General features: G+C 48.2%; 2 protein-coding genes across 53 annotated transcripts in view; both read right to left on the bottom strand.

Moving 5' to 3' along the window:
- GARNL3 (GTPase activating Rap/RanGAP domain like 3) overlaps positions 1-10,464 on the bottom strand; it is a 147,651-nt gene extending 137,187 nt beyond the window's left edge. For 18 of the 24 annotated variants that reach the window (XR_014826944.1, XR_014826926.1, XR_014826938.1 and 15 more), the window contains exon 1: positions 10,294-10,404. Coding sequence is in view for 4 of the 24 variants with exons in the window: in XM_084995476.1 (XP_084851602.1) it covers positions 10,294-10,385 (92 nt within the window). In the remaining 20 variants the exon portion in view is untranslated. Of the gene's footprint in view, positions 1-10,293 lie in introns of all 24 variants that reach the window. The other 6 variants (XR_014826924.1, XR_014826925.1, XM_084995476.1 and 3 more) reach the window with 1 other exon arrangement.
- A 2,016-nt stretch (positions 10,465-12,480) lies between these two features.
- The window catches only part of RALGPS1 (Ral GEF with PH domain and SH3 binding motif 1), a 334,371-nt gene continuing 329,062 nt past the window's right edge, over positions 12,481-17,789 (bottom strand). For all 29 annotated transcript variants that reach the window (XR_014827321.1, XR_002337608.2, XR_014827323.1 and 26 more), the window contains one exon: positions 12,481-16,998. Coding sequence is in view for 25 of the 29 variants with exons in the window: in XM_084996167.1 (XP_084852293.1) it covers positions 16,969-16,998 (30 nt within the window). In the remaining 4 variants the exon portion in view is untranslated. The remainder of the gene's footprint in view (positions 16,999-17,789) is intronic.

Raw genomic sequence — 17,789 nt, 5'->3', positions numbered from 1 at the left:
TCATCCTTCCCAGTAATTAAATTTATTTATTTATTTTGGCTTTTTAGGGATGTACCCAAGGCATATGGAGGTTCCCAGGCTAGGGGTCAAATCAGAGTTGTAGCTGCCAGCCTACGCCACAGCCACAGCAACATGGGATCCAAGCCGCGTCTGCAACCTACACCACCAGCTCACAGCAACGCCGGATCCTTAACCCACTGAGTGAGGCCAGGGATGGAACCTGCGTCCTCATTGATCCTAGTCAGATTCGTTTCCACTGAGCCGCAATGGGGAGAACTGCCTAAATTTATTTATGGAATCCCTTTTCCTAAAGTCTCCTGGTATCCCATACATTTTTTCCCACACATTTTTTCACCTTTCCCTATTTCACTATGATTCATTAAAGAACAAACCAAAAACCTTGATGCATTCTTTCAAACATTTCCTGAGGGTCCATATCTACACTGCCCAATAAGGTAGCCACAAGACACACACGGACTAAGCACTGAAAATGTGGCTCCTCTGAACTGAGATGCTGAAGATACATACCAGATTTCAGAGATAGTACTGAAAAGAAAAGGAAATTACTTAATCATTGTTAATATTGATCATATGTTAAAATGATAATATTTTGGATATACTGAATTAAATAAAATGAACTCTTAAAATTAATTTCAACTTGTTTCTTTTTACTTTTTATTATTTTATTTGTCTTTTTAGGGCCGCACCTGTAGCATACAGAAGTTCCCGGGGCTAGGGGTCGAATCAGAGCTGTAGCCGTCGGCCTAAACCACAGCCACAGCAACTCGGGACCTGAGCTGTGTCTGAGATCTACACCACAGATCACAGCAACACTGGATCATTAATGCACTGACCGGGGCCAGGGATTGAACCTTCGTCCTCATGGATACTAGTTGGGTTCATTACCACTGAGCCACCACGGGAACGCCTCTTTCTACTTTTTAAAATATGCTACTATCATTAAAAAAAATTGTCAACCAGCTATAATGGAAAAAGATAAAAATCATTATATAAAAAATTTTTTTAAATAAAATAAAATATGGCTACTAGAAAATCTTAAATTCCATGTGTATTTCTACACACTTGCTATTACCAGAAGAAGCCACTTGTGTCTTTTCCCTAAACATACCTGAATATCCTAGACCACTTTTCAAGTCAGAATACAGACTGGATTCGATCGTTTTGCCAGATGATTCGTACTGTACTGACACAATCCTGATGGACCTGCCCCCACCCCAAACGCTTTCACACGCAGGCCTGCAGTGAACAGCCTTCTCTACACGCTCCCTAGACAGTCACACTTCGTTGCTCACTCATATTTGCTTACTGTCCTCTAAGATTCTCGCTCGAAAGATGACCAGACTTGTGGATCATATTTTCCAACATCTTTACACTTGCATGCTGCTTTAGAATTTTTTTTTCCCCCAGGAAAACCAGCAGTGAGTCTCCTGTACAGGCCAAGTCGCATGATTTTCCTACAGCAGTGTCTGTCAGATTTCATCTCTGTTCAGATCTTCAGCTCTGGAAACAACCAGACAACCAAACATAATTTCTCATATTAACCTTCTAAAGCAAAACTAATTTGACTATTGTCTTCCTCCAAGAAAGGAAGCTGGTTTGTATTAACTTAAACTCTTAGTGAATAATAAAAGTTGTTTTTCCCCCTTCTCTTAGGAGAACAGACATAATATGAAAATTAATTTTCCTCTGTTGGCCCTAAGAGCCCATTATGTCAGCCTGATACAAGACAGCTCTTAATAGTCTTTCCCAGGAAGACTGCTGCTTTTCTAAAAGAAAACTGACAGCAGCAGATTTATTTGTGATTAAATACTTAAGGGCCTGACATAAACAAAAAGAATAATGACATAATATAGAGGAACAAAGACTGTGAAAACTGTTCATATGAAAATGCTTATTCACAAAACCACCTGGAAAAAAAAAAAAAGGTCTCCTGGAAAAAAAATTTTTTTAATTTAAGAATCTAAGAGTCGAGAAAAACATAAGCAAGAAGAGAAGAAGGCAACCAAATGCATTATGGATAATTGTTCTTTTCCGAATCTGTCTTGGCCTGGAAAGCCATCTTCAGGAACAAGAAAACATTTGTCTTGGCATCAAATTTGTTCTCACAAGGCGTGGGTTATATGCATTACTAATAAGGACGCTGCTATGTAGGAAGCAATATTTGGGAAAGTGGAAAATGTGTTTTCCATTTGTAATTCAAAATCTTCTGTCTATGTAGGGCTCTTTCCCCACTGTGGCTAAACTTAGCATAATTTAACCATTCAACTAAGGTAGTCTTTTACAATAAGTACTAAAAAAGGCAGAAATTCCAATTCTGTGACTCTGGGGTGGCATCTGGGTATCTGTCATTTGGAAAGCACCCCAAATGTAATGGCTCATTTTTTTTTTTTTTTTTTTTTTTTTTTGCCAACCCAGTATTCATTCCCCTTCTTCTGGTAAGATCACTGTGACTTTCCCTTTGGGTAATCACTACCTCTTGGTCTCCCTCAAGTGATCTAGTCTTTCAGTTCTGGGTTGGACCACATGACCAATCAGCACATTTTATCCACTTCTGGCCAAAACGATTGGTTCAAGGATGAGCATAGAACCCAGAGAGATCCAGTGAATGTCAAGCCTGGGATGTGCTCTAGATCCATGGAGAAAGAGGTGCTGTCTTTTTGCTGGGATTGCCCATGGATGGAAAGTAAGCCTGGAATAGTTCATTTTCTTTGCCTCCGGGGGGAAGACTTGAAGAATAAAGTCAACCCAGCGAATGAAGAAAGACTACTGATGACGTTATTTGGGCATCTGGCTCTATCCTCTCCTAAAGCTTGGTCTACCCCAGCCTTCTGCAGTTGCACGAACTGATGATTCTCCTCTGCTGGCTATGCATAGCTTCTGATAATCTTAACAAAATTTAACAACTGGTAAGGCACTAATCAGAAAAGGTGTGATGAGTCACTAGTCCTGCTTATAGCTGAAGGAGAACTATTCACTGGTGACGGGTAGCAGGAGGAAGAATCACTTAACCTCAATGCAAGCCACCACTTTTCACCTGGAATCAGAACCACAGGCCTTGTTACTCAAGTGGCTATGAAAGCAGGATTATGAATGATGGCTGGTAAGTATAATGAGGCCAGCTTTGACTTCTCTATTAGGGAAAGATAACAGAGTTAAAGATAATAGCAAAAAGGCTGGCAGTAGTGGGCTCCCCAACCTCAGATGTAATAAGCAGAAGTTGGATGACCAGCTGCAAGGGTTGTTGTAAACAAGATTCCTGCATTGTCCTAGAGGAGTGGTTTTCACTGCTCCCTGGGCCAGCAGTACCAACATTACACGTGAGCTTGTTAGAAATACAATTCATAGACCCACCCTGACCTAGAGAATCAGAATCTGGGAGAGGGGAAGAGGGACAGAAAATGCTTTAAGAAGCCTTCCTGGGAGTTCCCGTCTTGGCTCAGGGGTGATGAACCCAACTAGTATCCATGAGGATGCAGGTTTGATCCCTGACCTCGCTCAGTGGATTAAGGATCCAGCATTGCCATGAGCTGTGGCGTAGGCTGGCAACCGTAGCTCCAATACCCCCGGGGAATTGCCATATGCCACAGGTGCGGCCCTAGAAAAACCAAACCAAACCAAACCAAACCAACAAAAAGAAGCCTTCCTGGTGATTCTCATATATGTTAGGTTTGAGAACCACTGTACTAGACTTGAGAGCACTGGTTCTCAAACAGTTTCCAGAGCTCCCATCTCCAGAGATTCTGACTGAGTAAATTTGGGGTTGGGGCTTGAGAATGTGCATTTCTAACAAGTTCCCAGGTAATGATGCTGCTGCTGGTCCAGGGATCGCACGTTGAGAACCACCATCTGAGAGACGGGCCTAAGAGATGTCTAAAGTGCCATTCAATGTTGAGATTCTTTGATCTTTAGGATTTATGCTGCAAACCCAATCCTACTGTGTAACCCTGTTAATGCTTTGGTTCACAGGTGGCTCCAGAAAGTGTTGTAGCCAAAATGACACAGCTCAGTGACAGGGGAGTACTTTAATACAACTCAGGCTCATTCACTGTATTTCTTGATCACCACAAAGTCACAAAAGAAAACAGAGTTCTTAAAATATATCTTAGAGCAACAAAAATAATAGGGAGACCTAGTAGCCAGTCTTGTTTCTCTCACTGGTCAATACCCCCTAAAGGTTTTTATTCAGCCGGTCCTAACAGTGCCCTGTGGACTTACTGTCCTTCTCAACCCCTCTTCCTAAATCTACAGCTCAAAAAAAAAAAAAAAAAAAAACTAAAAAGAGCAAGGCAGGACCTTGCTCTGAGGGCAGGGGAGGAGAAAAAATTGAATGAGCAAAGCTAGAATTTTAACGAGGCACGGGAAGGGAGAGGTTGAGAACTTTCACATGAATGTTAATCATTTTTGTCCATAACAGTGATGATTTTGTACTGCTTTGTGCCAGACCCTGTTTTTAGCACTCTGAATAAATCAGTCCACTTCATATATCAATATGGTGAGAGTGGTAATACTGTCATTTTACAAACGAGTTAACCAAGGCTCAGAGGGATTAAGCACTGTGTCCAAGGCCACACATGCAGCAAGTGAAAGGTCAGAAACTTGAACCCAGGTCTCTGCCCCTCCAAAGCCCTTGTTCTCGAATACTACCTGATATGCCTTCCTACAAAACGAGGGCAAACACATCTAGGGCAAGTGGCTTCATGGCTACAGCACCCTACCCGGGGCCCCCAGGATTCTCAGCTAGTCCTCCTCACTGCCACCTGCCTGCAGGGAGGCCTCACGCCTGGGCCCCTTCTGGCCCCTTGATATTCATTACGTGCTCTGTCTGCCCGCCAGTGATCAGAGCTGATACAGGACAGTCGGCCAAGAGGGTTGCCCTCCTGAAGGTCGTGCCTTTTTTTCTTTGATGTCACCAAGACGGCTGGTTCAACCAGATTCTGAAAGGCCCTACACACGAGGCAGTGGCATTTAAACTTGACACAACAGGAAATGAGAAATAGTCGAGCATTTCGGAGTAAAGGAGGCTCACCTGGCAACAGGCCCACAAAGGAGGCCGAGTGCTAAGAGTTCATGATGTCAGCTCAGTACAAAACAGCTCCTGACAGTCTTCCTTCAAAGTGACATGATTTGGAGCAATGGATTAAAGAGGTAAGTTCTTAAAGCAATAAAAACAATAGGAGAAATTGTAGGTGAACATTTATTTGTTTTAAGTTAGAGAAGCCTTTTCTAACTAAGCATATACAGGACAAATACATCAGATTTGACTAAACTTAGAAAATGATAATAAAAATCTCTCAAAAACACTGCAAAGAAAGTTAAAAAGCAAATAATGAACTACAAAAATTTGCTACATTATGATAAAAATTAATTCCCTTAATAAATAAAAGGGATTTCGTTCAATAAGGAAAAGATAAACATTCCAAAGGAAAAATGAACAAAGTGCATGTATATATGTTTCATTTTAAAAAGAAATAAAAACAAAAATAAACAAATGGGACCTTACAAAACTTACAAGCTTTTTGCACAGCAAAGGAAACCACAAACAAAACAACAACGTATGTAATGGGAGAAAATAGTTGCAATCGATGCAACTACTGAGGGCTAATTTCCAAAATATACAAATAACTCATACAACCCAACAGAAAACCAAAGAACCTAACTGAAAAATGGGCAGAAGACCTAAATGGACATTTCTCCAAAGATGACATACTTTGGCCAGTAGGCACATGAAAAAAATGCTCAACATCACTAATTATTAGAGAAATGCAAATCAAACACTATAATAAGATACCACCTCACTCGGGTCGGAATGGCCATCATTAGCAAGTCTACAAATAACAAATGCTCGAGAGGATGAGGAGAAAAGGGTACCCTCCTACCCTGTTAGGGGGAATGTAAATTGGTACAGCCACGATGGAAAACACTACAGAGGTTCCTCCGAAAACTAAAAATAAAATTACCATATGATCCAGCAATCCCACTCCTGGGTATGTATCTGGACAAAGCTATAATTCAAGAAGATACATGCATGAATGTTTTCATAGCAGCACTGTTCGCAACAGCCAAGACATGGAAACAACCTAAGTGTCCATCAATAGATGAATGAATTAAGAAGATGTAGGGTGTGGGTGTGTGTGTGTATAATATATATATAGGAATACTACACAGCCATAAAAAAGAACGAAATAATATCATTTGCAGCAACATAGATGGAACTAGAAATTCTCACACTAAGTGAAGTCAGAAAGACAAGTACCATACGGTATCACTCATATGTGGAATCTAAAATATGATACAAATGAATTTATTTACAAAACAGAAACAGATTCACAGACACAGAGAACAGACTTGTGGTTGCCAGGGGTGGGGTGGGGGAAGGAATGGGATGGACTGGGAGTCTGGGATTAGTAGACGCAAACTATCGCATTTAGAATGGATAAGCAAAAAAATAAAAAATAAATAAATTGGAATGGATAAGCAATGAGGTCCTATTGTATAGCACAGGGAACTATATCCAATCTCCTGGGATAGACCATGATGGAAAAAATATTTTAAAAAGAAGATAAATATATATATATATATCCACTATATATGTGTGTGTGTGTGTGTGTATATATATATATATAAAATGACTGAGTCACTTTGCTATACAGCAGAAATTGGCAAAACACTATAGATCAACTATACTTTAATTAAAAAATTGAAAAAATAAAATGTAAATGTGAGAAAAAAGTTTCACCTCACTACTAAACATAGAAAATCAAATTAAAACAAGATACCATGTTGGCAAATATTTATAAATGATAATGCCTAGGACCGAGGATGAGAAAAAAACAGGTGCATTTATATGCTCTTGGGAGGATTGTAAACTGGCCTAATTTTCTTGTGGGCAATTTGGCATTATGCGTCAAAAGCCTTTAAAATGTTTGTTTTCTTGGATCCAATAATTTCCATCACTTCTATGAATTTACCTTAAGAAGACGATTTTCCCTCAGAGACTCATACACAGACTAATGCACATGGATTCGATGTGTCTTTAGGACAAGGAAAAAACTGGTAATTAACTGTACAACAGTAAAGGATGGGTTAAATGCATGGTCTTCCAAGATGTATAAATTATTTTCTTAATCAGAAAAATGGTCATCATTATTTCTAAGGTTTATATAATAATATCACAGTGTGCTAAAATAGAGAGGGGGAAAAAACCCCTCTGGAAACCAAGAAGTCATACAGTCTTTCAGATGTAAGGCCATGAAGACAAGGGAGGGGGTGGCAAAAGTGGGACTTCGGAGGGAAAGTAATTTTCTAAACCAGTGCTGTCCAATATTGTAAACATTAGTCATTATGTGGCTATATAAATGCAAACTAAAGTTAAATAAAATTTAAAATTCATTTCCTTAGTTTCATTAGTCATATTTTTCGGTTTTTTAATGATTTTTATTTTTTCCATGATAGTTGATAGTGTTCTGTCAATTTCTGCTCTTCAGCAAAGTGACCCAGTCATACATCCTATTCTTTTTCTCACATTATCCTCCATCATGTTCCATCACAAGTGACTAGATGTAGTTCCCAGTGCTACACAGCAGGATCTCATTGCTTATCCACTCCAAATGCAATAGTTTGCATTTATTAACCCCAGACTCCCAGTCCATCCCACTCTCTCCCCCTTGGCAACCATAAGTCTATTCTCCAAGTCCATGAGTTTCTTTTCTGTGGAAAAGTTCATTTGTGCCATATATTAGATTCCAGATACAAGTGATATCATATGGTGTTTGCCTTTCTCTTTCTGGCTTACTTTACTTACTATAAGTGTCTTTAGTTCCATCCATGTTGCTGCAAACGGCATTGTTTTGTTCTTTTTGTGGCTAAGTAGTATTCCATTGCGTACACACACCACATCTTCTTAATCTATTCATCTGTCAATGGACATTTAAGTTGCTTCCATATCTTGGCTTTTGAGAATAGTGCTGCAGTGAACATACAGGTGCACGTATCTTTTTCAAGGAAAGTTTTGTCTGGATATGTCTAAGAGTGGGATTGCTTGGTCATATGGTAGTTCTATATTTAGTTTTCTAAAGTACCTCCATACTGTTTTCCACAGTGGTTGTACCAATTTACATTCCCACTAACAGTGTAGGAGGGTTCCCTTTTCTCCACACCCTCTCTAGCACTTGTTATCTGTTGACTTGTTAATGATGGCCATTCTGACCAGTGTAAAGTGCTACCTCATAGTAGTTTTGATTTGCATTTCTCTAATAATCAGTGATGGTGAGCATTTTTTCTTGTGCTTGTTGGCCATCTGATTAGCCATATTTCAAGGGCTCAATAGCCACAGGTGGTTAGTGGCTTCGGTATCAGACAGCACAGATGCCTCCCTCCCTGCAGAAAGTGCTATTGGACAGTGCTGCACTAAACATTCTACCTCAGACCTGGATGCAGCCTTTTTTTTTTTTTTTTTTTTTTTTTTTTTGGTCTTTTTGCTATTTCTTTGGGCTGCTCCCGCAGCATATGGAGGTTCCCAAGCTAGGGGTCGAATCGGAGCTGCAGCCACTGGCCTACGCCAGAGCCACAGCAATGCAAGATCCAATCGGCGTCTGCAACCTACACCACAGCTCACGACAACGCCGGATCGTTAACCCACTGAGCAAGGGCAGGGACCGAACCCGCAACCTCATGGTTCCTAGTTGGATTCGTTAACCACTGCGCCACGACGGGAACTCCTGGACGCAGCTTTTGACTCATCTTTCAGCCTCATTTCTTGGTACACTTCCCAACCTTCATGCTCCAGCAACAGGGTTGTAAGCATCAGAAGGGCAGAGATGCTGGTGCTCCCGGTCTAGCAGGGGAGAGTGTTACCCGGGTAATTACACAGATCAATGTATAGACTCAATACAGCACAGAGCTCAGCCTGGGGTTCAGGGAAGACTTCCCAGAAGGGGGTAAGCATATACTCAAAGAGTCAAAAAAAAAGACTATTCTAAGTAGAGAAAAGAGCGTGGTATGAGTAATGGCACAGATGAGAAATGGAGCATAAGGGAAGAATTACCAGCTGGTCAGGCATTTATTCATTCAACAGATAGTAACTGTCTGTGACTGAGTACTGCTGGAGCACCAAGGGTGAGGGGAGGTGCCCAGGGGCCTGGCACCTCAAATTCAGGGTCCTGTTTGTTTTTTTATCCCAGCAACTGAACCCTCTTTTCTGCCTCAAGGAGGGCCAGAGTGCCACTTCCTATCTCTCTTCCCTTCCCCTGCCCCAGTCCCCAGCTCAGCCCTGGGAGATGGCAGCTCCTGGGAGCGGGGAGGGGGGTCAGGCATGGGAAGGGCACAGTGGACTGTGTCCTAAGACCCTTCCAGCGGGCCAATGAGGTTGTGAATTTGAGAGGTGGAAGCATAAGGCAGGGAAGTGCAGTTGGGGGGCTGCTGGAGTATTCTAGAAGAGGCAAGGAACTGAAAACTGGGAGGGCCCACTTCGGCGACGCTGGTGCGGGAGCAGGCACTCCAAGTTAAGAAAATGCCCTCCGAGGGAAGGAATCTGGCCGAGCAGAGGGAGCGCCACCGAGCCGCCGGGGGAGGGCGTGTCTGCGGGGCAAGGTTCCAGGGAGGAGCGGACCCGAACACCTCAGGCGAGTCCCTCAGGCCAAAGGAAGCGGGCAGGAGGGCATCGGCACTCCTGGCAGAGGAGAGGCGTCGTCGGGTCAGAGGGGCAAGAGGGGCTGGGCATGCTGGCGGCCAACGGCCAGGACGGGCGGGGCCGTGAGGCAGCAGGTGTGCGTTACCTGCCCAGCGAGGACGGGGAGGCTGAAGCCGGCCTGGGTCTTGGGGAGCGGCGCAGAGAGACGCCCCGGAGGCGGGAGACCTACCTCCCCTTGACTTTAGAGGGGCTATTTCCCGACCTTGTCCTTGAGCACTTAGAAGCGGCGGGCACTTAGAAGGACCGCCTAGAGCCACGTCTTTGCTAGGGGCCTGCCGAGTGACCGACGCTTTGGGGGCGTCTCGAAGGGTCTGGATTCCCAGCCCTCGCCAGCTGCTTCTCTGGGGCGACCCCCCCCTCCCCCGCCACCGCACCTGCCGCTCGGGCGGCCCAGCCCCCTTCTATTCCCCGCCGCTGCGCTCAAGCTCTTAGCCGGATCCCCTCAGAGCCCCCCCAAACCCCGGCAGAGACCCTAGCCCGCGCCGCGGCCTCACAGCCCTCAGTCCCCCTCAGACCGCCACCCCCCACGTGGCCTGCTCTCCACTTCCGTCCCTCCCCGCCGCTGCCCTCCCGGGCCGCAGTACCTGGGGCTCTCGAAGCTGCACCCCCTGCGCCGCAGCGCCGCCCTCCTCTGCCGCAGGAGCGCAGCGGCCGCCCCGCCGGGCTCCGGCTCCATCGCCCCGGGCGGGGGCCGCGGGCTCGGGTGCACTCGGGTGGGCTCGGGCCTCGGCGGGGCTCGGCGGGCCGCTCAGCTCGCGCGCCGCAGCCCTCGCCCCGCCCCGCGCGCCTCCGCCCGGCCCAGGCCCCGCCCCGGCTCCGCCCCGAAGTTCAGTTCGGCCGGCTCCGCGCCCCTCAGTTGGGTCTAGGCCCCACCGCGACCCCGCCCTGAGACTCAGTCCAGCCCACTCTGTGCTCCTCAGCCGGGTCCAGACCCCGCCCCGGTTCCACCTTGAGCTGCCGCGCAGCCCACTCCTTGCAGCTCCGCCGGACCTAGGCCCCGCCCCAAGCCCCCGCCTCGAACTGCAGCCCCGCCCACTCCGCGCCCCTCCGCAGGGTCCGGGCCCCACCTCGGCTCCGCCCCCGCGCTCCAGCCACGCCCCTCCTGCACCTGCCCCGTGGGGTTCCCGGCGCCGGCTGTCAGCGCCTCTGGTAGGCGCTCAAGCCCAAAGGCCCATCTTGTCCTCTCCTCTGTACGGCCCACGGCCCCGCCCCTCCCACTCCTCGGTCCTCAGCACAGATCCAGGCCTCATCCACCTGCCCTCCCACCACTGAGCTCCCGCGCGGCCACCGCCCTCACACCAAGCGTCGGCTTCTTCGAGAGTCGCCCCTCCCCATCACAGTACCTCTCGGCCCTTTCTAACGCAACACCTCCTCTCTCTGGGGGCCGCCCTTTCTCGTGTCCCACCCAGAGGCATTGCCCAGCCTTTTCTTTCCGAAGCCCCCTAGACTGTGTGTGGGGGTCCCCCTCAAGCTCCCCGCCCTCCTCCACCCTTCCGAGACAGGGCCCCGCCCACAGCCCCGCCCCGCAGATGGCCCCACCCATTCCGCCTCTTCGAGGGTACTCTGGCCGGTGCCCCAGTACTGCGGCGGTCTTCGAGACGAAATAGGGATACTCCCGTACAGTCTGCGTTAGCTCGCAGATGAGGAGGTATTACTGTCTCCAGACGGCGTTTGGGGTGCCTGTCGCAGCGAGGCTGAAGGGCTGGAGCTTTGCAGGCTACCCGTTGTGGGCTCAGGTCTTGACTTCATCACTTTCCTGAACCACACTGTCCTCACCTCCTCCCAAGTCAGATGCATCCATCCCAGAGCCCTTGGACACTGCCCTGGAGCTGAGGGCAGCAGCCCCATCTGGGTAAAGCTGGGGGTCACTGTACCATATAAATCGTGAGGAGCTGGCGAGCTAGGGCTCCTCAGCCAGCAGGTCCTGTCCTAGCTAGCTAGGAAGGTGTGGCCATGGAGTCCTGGATGGGCTGGTGGAGCAGAGAGTCAGGTGTCTGTGTGTTCAGAAGCCTGAGCTTAGAGAATCGCCCACTACAGCTTTGGAAGACACTAGCTGGGAAAGTGAGGCAGGCAGGGCCGGGGGCCAAGGCCTGGTGCATAATCCCTTAGTAACTTCAAGGTGCTTTCCCAGAAGGCCTGGAATCTTTAGCTGCCACACATTCCAGCAGAGAGGCCACTCTGGAGAGAGAAGGCAGGGGAGAGGAAAAAATGGAGGGGGCTTTCCATTTCTCCTTCCCATCCCTTGAGACTCCACCTCGGTTTTCCCCTCGGGCTTCCGTGAGACAGTCCTTGTAAGTGCCCACTTTTCTTTCAAGCAAGCTAGAGTGGGTTTCTGAGTTTTGCCTGGCATCACCAACTCCCTCCAACCCATCTTTTCAGACTGGGATCCCATTACTCCCCCAAATCCTTTACTCAGTGAGACTGGATTGCCTGCTTCCCCAGCCTCATCTTGCTCCTCCTTTGCGTCTTCCTCCACCACCACCCACCACGTGTTTAGCCAACTCTAAAATAAATCTCCAAATGGCCCTGCCTGCTAAAGCTTCCCCAAATCCCCCACGTCCCTCTTGAGTGCCCACAGCACTGCCTCTGCCCCTTCCTAAAGGCACTGCTCCTGCATTCTATTTACGTTCTAGTAGGGTCTTAGCTGGGTGTCCACACCTCCTTCACGTCTGTGTCTGGCACAGCAACTGTTGGCTATGTGGATGCACCTGACTTTAATAAATTAAGCAATATTCATTGGAAAACATTTAATTGCAAAGTAAACAAAAAGGTTTATACACTAAAGTATTTAATTAGTGAAACAAGTATTATCAGTGTAACAAGCTGAAAAATACAGCAACTTGATACAAGACTGAGGTAACAAAATACTTCACCGAAAATCTAAATAATCCCACAGAGGATGGATGGTCAGTGGTTACTGCGGATGAGACAATTCACAAGAATTAGGGAATGTCCTTATACAACTGCATGCAGGGGGTTCTGCTGGAAAAAAGAAAAAAAAAAAAGAAAAGAAAAGAAACAGCCTGGGAGAGTGCAACAGATTGAACAAGAAACGAATTAAAATGTAAAAACTGATTTTCAACTTCCTTTGGAGAATACATAAGGAATTGAAAACTACTCTATGCCACATTTTGAAGGCTAAGTGGAATACCATGCATTTTGGCACAAAACGTATGAAAAATGATACCTTACTAATGACTCAATCACTATTGTTTCATTGCCGAATGGTCACAGTCGTTCAGAAACGGACAGAGAGATGAATGCGGATAGAATCACAGGTCTCCATCGCTGCTGCTGTGAGCAGGGGTTTGGGGGCTGCGAGGGGGTCCACGGTACGAGTTCTCAACACCCAAGAAAACGCAGCTCTGGTTCACGCGGTACTTGTCTTTTAATATTGGGATTGGCACCAACAAAGCCTCTGAAGTCACTCTGGGAACAGTGCGACCTCACTCTCTCATCCCACCGTGGAGGTCTCAACACGCCCAGCCATAGCTCTGGGCCTGGCTGTTCTCTGCCAACCAGCCACTCGCCCAGCAACTGAACTCGCAGATCAGGAGCTGTTCCGTCTGCTGAGCCTTTTGAAGCCTTTCTGGAAGCATCTGCATAGGGTTTCTACCCAGCACTAGAAGAGAGGCGGGTCTTGCTAGGAGAGAGGAAATGGCGTGGCGAGGACTATCTAGTCGTTGCGGGGTCAGCTCCACGAGGGCAGGGAATTGGTCTTGTTCTCAGCCATTTCTATCCTGGGCAGAGCCTGGCACACAGGAAGCACTCACGAGAGATAAGGGGTGGACGCGTAGGTGGTCTTATACAGAGGATCTGTTATTTCGAGGGACTCTCGCAGGTGTTTTGTTTTCTTCTTTTTAAAGCATGACATCGCCCAACATGTCAGAAATGACGTGGGGCGGGTTAAAGTGATGTATGGAGTCACGAAAAATAAGAGGTTGTGTTTTTAACAGGGTTCATCTGGTTCGAAGCATCAGAAATCTGGGGCTAGAGCTCGAGACACGACCTGTGGAAGGAAAATGGACCCTGCTTGCAAATAGCTTCCCGTTTTCATAGACCATTTTTCCACCTGTAAAATGACATCCTGAAAGATACACTTCCTGGGCCTGGGCGGTGGGACAAAGACAATGCAGGAAATACTGGCCATAGTGGTAAGAAAACAAAAACACTTTATAAATTCAGTTGGCAAGAGGTCTTTCGTCAGCAGAATCCCTTCAAGCGTCTCCTCTTTGGGGTCCACGGGGGACAGGGTGGCGAACGGGTTTCTTCGGCGGGGGAGGGAGATCAGTCTCCCGCTCCGCACACTCAGAGCAATGTTTTTGCTGCTTTCCAACAAATCCATGCTCCGCAGAGTTTCAGTTGTCAGAACGCACTTGGCTGACTTGGAGTTACACACGTGTTTGACCGAGAGGGGTGAAGATTCCTCCCGGGCAGAGCGTGTGCTGCTCTTGGGGCACTGGGAGCAGAGCAGCTCCCTACTCCAGTTTGCAGACGGCCTTCGGTAATGTTCACTCTGGGGTGCCACCATCTCTTTACTTAAAAAGGTACAACATATGCATACGAGACACATCACCTTCAATGCTTACATAGACACTTGTGCACTATGGAGAGTCAACGAGCAAAGACCGAGAAATACTTCCTTCCAGGGTGAGAGTCCACCTGGGGACCCTCCCCTTTGAGGTTTGTGCCTACCCACCCCTACCCCCCCACCCCCACCCCCCGGCCCCAGTGTCCCAGCCTTGCAAGCCCCCTCACCTGCAGCTTGAGGGACAAACCCACACTTAGCACTTAACTCACAATGCTTGGCCTTGAGTCCCTGCTGGGAGAGCCAAGTGCCTTAGAGCCACGTCTGGGGGACTCTTGTGATAAGTTTTAGGTTCTTACTGGTTCTACAAGAGTCCGAGCTAAGAATGTTTCTGGGAGGGGAGGTGGGTTCAATCTCAATTAGTTGAGAAGACTAAACACTTTGAAAAGAATTGCAATTGTGCTATTTCAAAAAGAGGCTCAGAGGGACACCTCTGTGAAAGATGAGGAAACTCGACAGGGCAGGAAATTGACTTAGTGGAGCCTGAAATTTTTTGGATGGGCTTCTATAATATTTCATGTCAGAAAAACCAGGACAGTTTAAAGAGTAGAGAAACTCAAGGAAAAGAAGTAGCCCATGTTCCAGTCTCGCACTTTCATTCAAACTTAGGACTTAAAAAAAAAAGTTAACAGGTAGAGTCGGATTCAGTGCAGATTAAAAGGTTAACACTGCGTGGTTCTGGGAGAGGTGCTGGAGTGTTTGGTGTATTCCCTCAGCCTCTTAATGCCTCTGCAGCAGCTGTAGGTATGACTTAGGTGCATGCGTGCGTGCGTGTGACCCCAACTGTGACAGGGTGTGCAAAGCACCGATGGCCCAAGTTTGATGCATCAGCTTTTACCATCTGGAGTTTCTCCTGGCACGAAAGTATTCTAGACGTTGCTCCAAAGTTACTGAGCACAGCAAGGCTCAACCACAAAATAAGATCCTGATGACAACTACTTTTCTCACCAATCCTTGAATTTTCAGAAAAACTGCCACTAGATCAAAAGACAGTGGTGGGTCCTTTGGGAGTTTTTAAGTTGACCTATTACAGTTTATGGGTTAAGACGTTGTTTCAAAACATCGTGTCCAGCAACTCTTAAGAATAGTTTGGTGTCTGATCAGTGTGAGCTCTGAGACCACGATAGCGACAAGGACCCAGGAATTCAGTCTCTTTCAGAAAGTCATTAAGGGTTTCTTTCTGAGAATTAGGACACCCAGATTCAAAAGAGGCGGGAGGAGGATGGAGGAGGGAGAGCGAGGGAGGGAAGGAAAGGGGGAAGGGCTGGGGGGAGATGCTATGGTGATAAAGCTACCTGCAATAAAGCTAATGTTTATTCATGATTTTCAAGAAAATGTATTTGTGCAAAATAAAAGTCACTTAAAAATATGACAGAGTGACACATGAAGGACACTGTTCACATCAAGAGCTCTTTTAGCTGAAAGCAGAACTCAGGCGGTGGGTCACTCCCCAGGGCTTTGCTCTCTCGTCACCGCAGTCATCAACAATTGTGCCCTTAGACTTGGACGATGGAGAACTTGCTGGTGACTGTGTTTGGGGCAAGAGTGGGGGAGCTTAAGGCCTCAGTGTCACTCAGCTCCCCAGTGTAATCAGGAATCCTAGCAGCCCCGCCCTGGCAGTGGAGGCAAAGGGGTGGGGGGTGGGGGGGGCCGGTGCAGCCGGTCACGTCACCAGGTGCAGGTGCCGCCTCTAGAAGCTGGGAAAAAGCATCACAACTTTCCATTCTGGCACAGGGCGTTGGGGGGCGGGGGGGGGGGGAGCAGGGCCTTCAAGCCCTGTCGGGGAGGGGCTGGGAGGAAGCTAGCAGGCCAGCCGCCGGCCCAGTCCACAGTCCGGAAGCCAGGTTCTGTCTCAGAAGAGCCGAGATCAACAAGGCCTGGAAGGGCCCCGGGGGCCCAGGGAGCAAGCCTTCCAGATGAATAGCACCCATAGGAACAGAAAACAAGACACAATTTAAGGCATTGTTTGTTTACAGTAAAAGAACGCGAGGGACCCTTAACACAGGAGGCATCTGGGCTCACTCTGACCTTCCTTGGCGGACGAGTCGGTTGCGTTAGGTTAAAGCAGCGCCTGCCTCAAAGAGGATGAAGTGTGTGACGTCACAAGTCTTGTGCCAAAATGCATGTTTCTCGGAGAGGTCACTCTGGCTCGCACGCATACAGACACAGCACGCACACACAGAGGACGCTTCCGGGTTTATACAAAATCTGAGGCAGCCCTGGGGGCGAGCGACCCCGCACACGGGGGGTGTAAAAAGCCAGTTCCCCAGCCTGTCCCTTCCCTCCGGCCCCTCGCGGGGGCACGCCGTCCACTCTTTTGTGCAGGAGAAAGCACTGGGGACCCAACGTGGGCCAGATGCTCTCTGGTCGCAGCAGCAGCTGGTGGACAGATGAAGGCCCAGAGAGGGAGGGCGGGGTGTAGAGTTTGGGGACCACGGCCCCGTGAGGTGGCGCTGCAGGATGGGGGTCAGGAGGGTTGCTGGGGGTCAGCAGGTGGACCCTGCACCGGCGGAGCCCTCTGGACTGTGAGGCCGCAGCCGCGTGCCCTCCAGTCCGGCTGTGAGTCTCCCAACACCCCGCCAACAGCCTTGTGTCCGGGACCTGCGCTCGGCCACCAGTCCCAGGCTGGGCTCCCAGAAGCCTCTGAAGTCACGCGAAGTCCCGCAGAGACTTACTCGAATGACATAAGGTTTGCAGGTACCTAGGAGAGAAAGCTCAGCCTCTTGTCAAGGTTCCGACCTTTTTCCGAGGGAAGGGAGCATCCCTAAGGGAAGGAGGGCTCAGGCCTTTCCCAGTCAGCCTATGGGTGAGCGTGGGTGGGGGGGATTGGGGGGGTTGGGGGGGCGGGCCAACAGCAACAGCCACCATTGGTTAAGGGGCTGCTATGGGCCAGGCAGGGCTCTGAGCGCTTCCTCTGCATTGGGTCCTCACTACAACCCCAAGAGGCAGGTTTTGGAATTGTCCCCATTAGAAAGATGAGGAAACTGAGGCTTAGAGAGGCGAAGGCCACAGCGGGTAAGTGACAGGGCTAAGACACCAGAGCCCACGCTCTCAGCCACTATCCTTGAGTCAAAGTACGAGCACATTTGGAGTGAAGAGTTAACCAACCCTGCAGGACAAGCATATGCCTCTGGAGGAGAAACTATTGGGAGAAGGTGGTGGCTGGAAGATGGCAGCAGGTGGCAGATGGCAGCTCCAGGAGAAGGAGGAAGTTTGGGGTTATGGGGAACCCCAAGACCTTCCCAGAGCTGTGTCCTCAGGACCAGATCCCAGCTCCCTTTCCTGGAGGGACCACCAGCCCCAAGATCAGGGTGTTTCTCCTTCTCCTCAAAGCTGCTAATACGCCCCCAGGCCCAGGCCTCCTCCTCCAGTCCTGCCGTGGGGTTCCAGGAAATTTGTTAAGAAGCAATTTCATCAAAAACAAATCCATCTTGCTGTCAATTTGGTCAAAATGTTGAACTGGAAAAAAAAAAAATGCATCTCCTTGCACCA

The sequence above is a fragment of the Sus scrofa genome, chromosome 1 (assembly GCF_054392235.1).
Source record: "Sus scrofa isolate SSC_HxYL_T2T_F1_AM1 chromosome 1, Sscrofa_HxYL_maternal_Yorkshire_Landrace_v2.0, whole genome shotgun sequence".
In the NCBI taxonomy this organism is placed as follows: domain Eukaryota; kingdom Metazoa; phylum Chordata; class Mammalia; order Artiodactyla; family Suidae; genus Sus; species Sus scrofa.
Note: the sequence above shows the minus strand (reverse complement) of the source record. Positions and strands in the feature narration are given on the sequence as shown.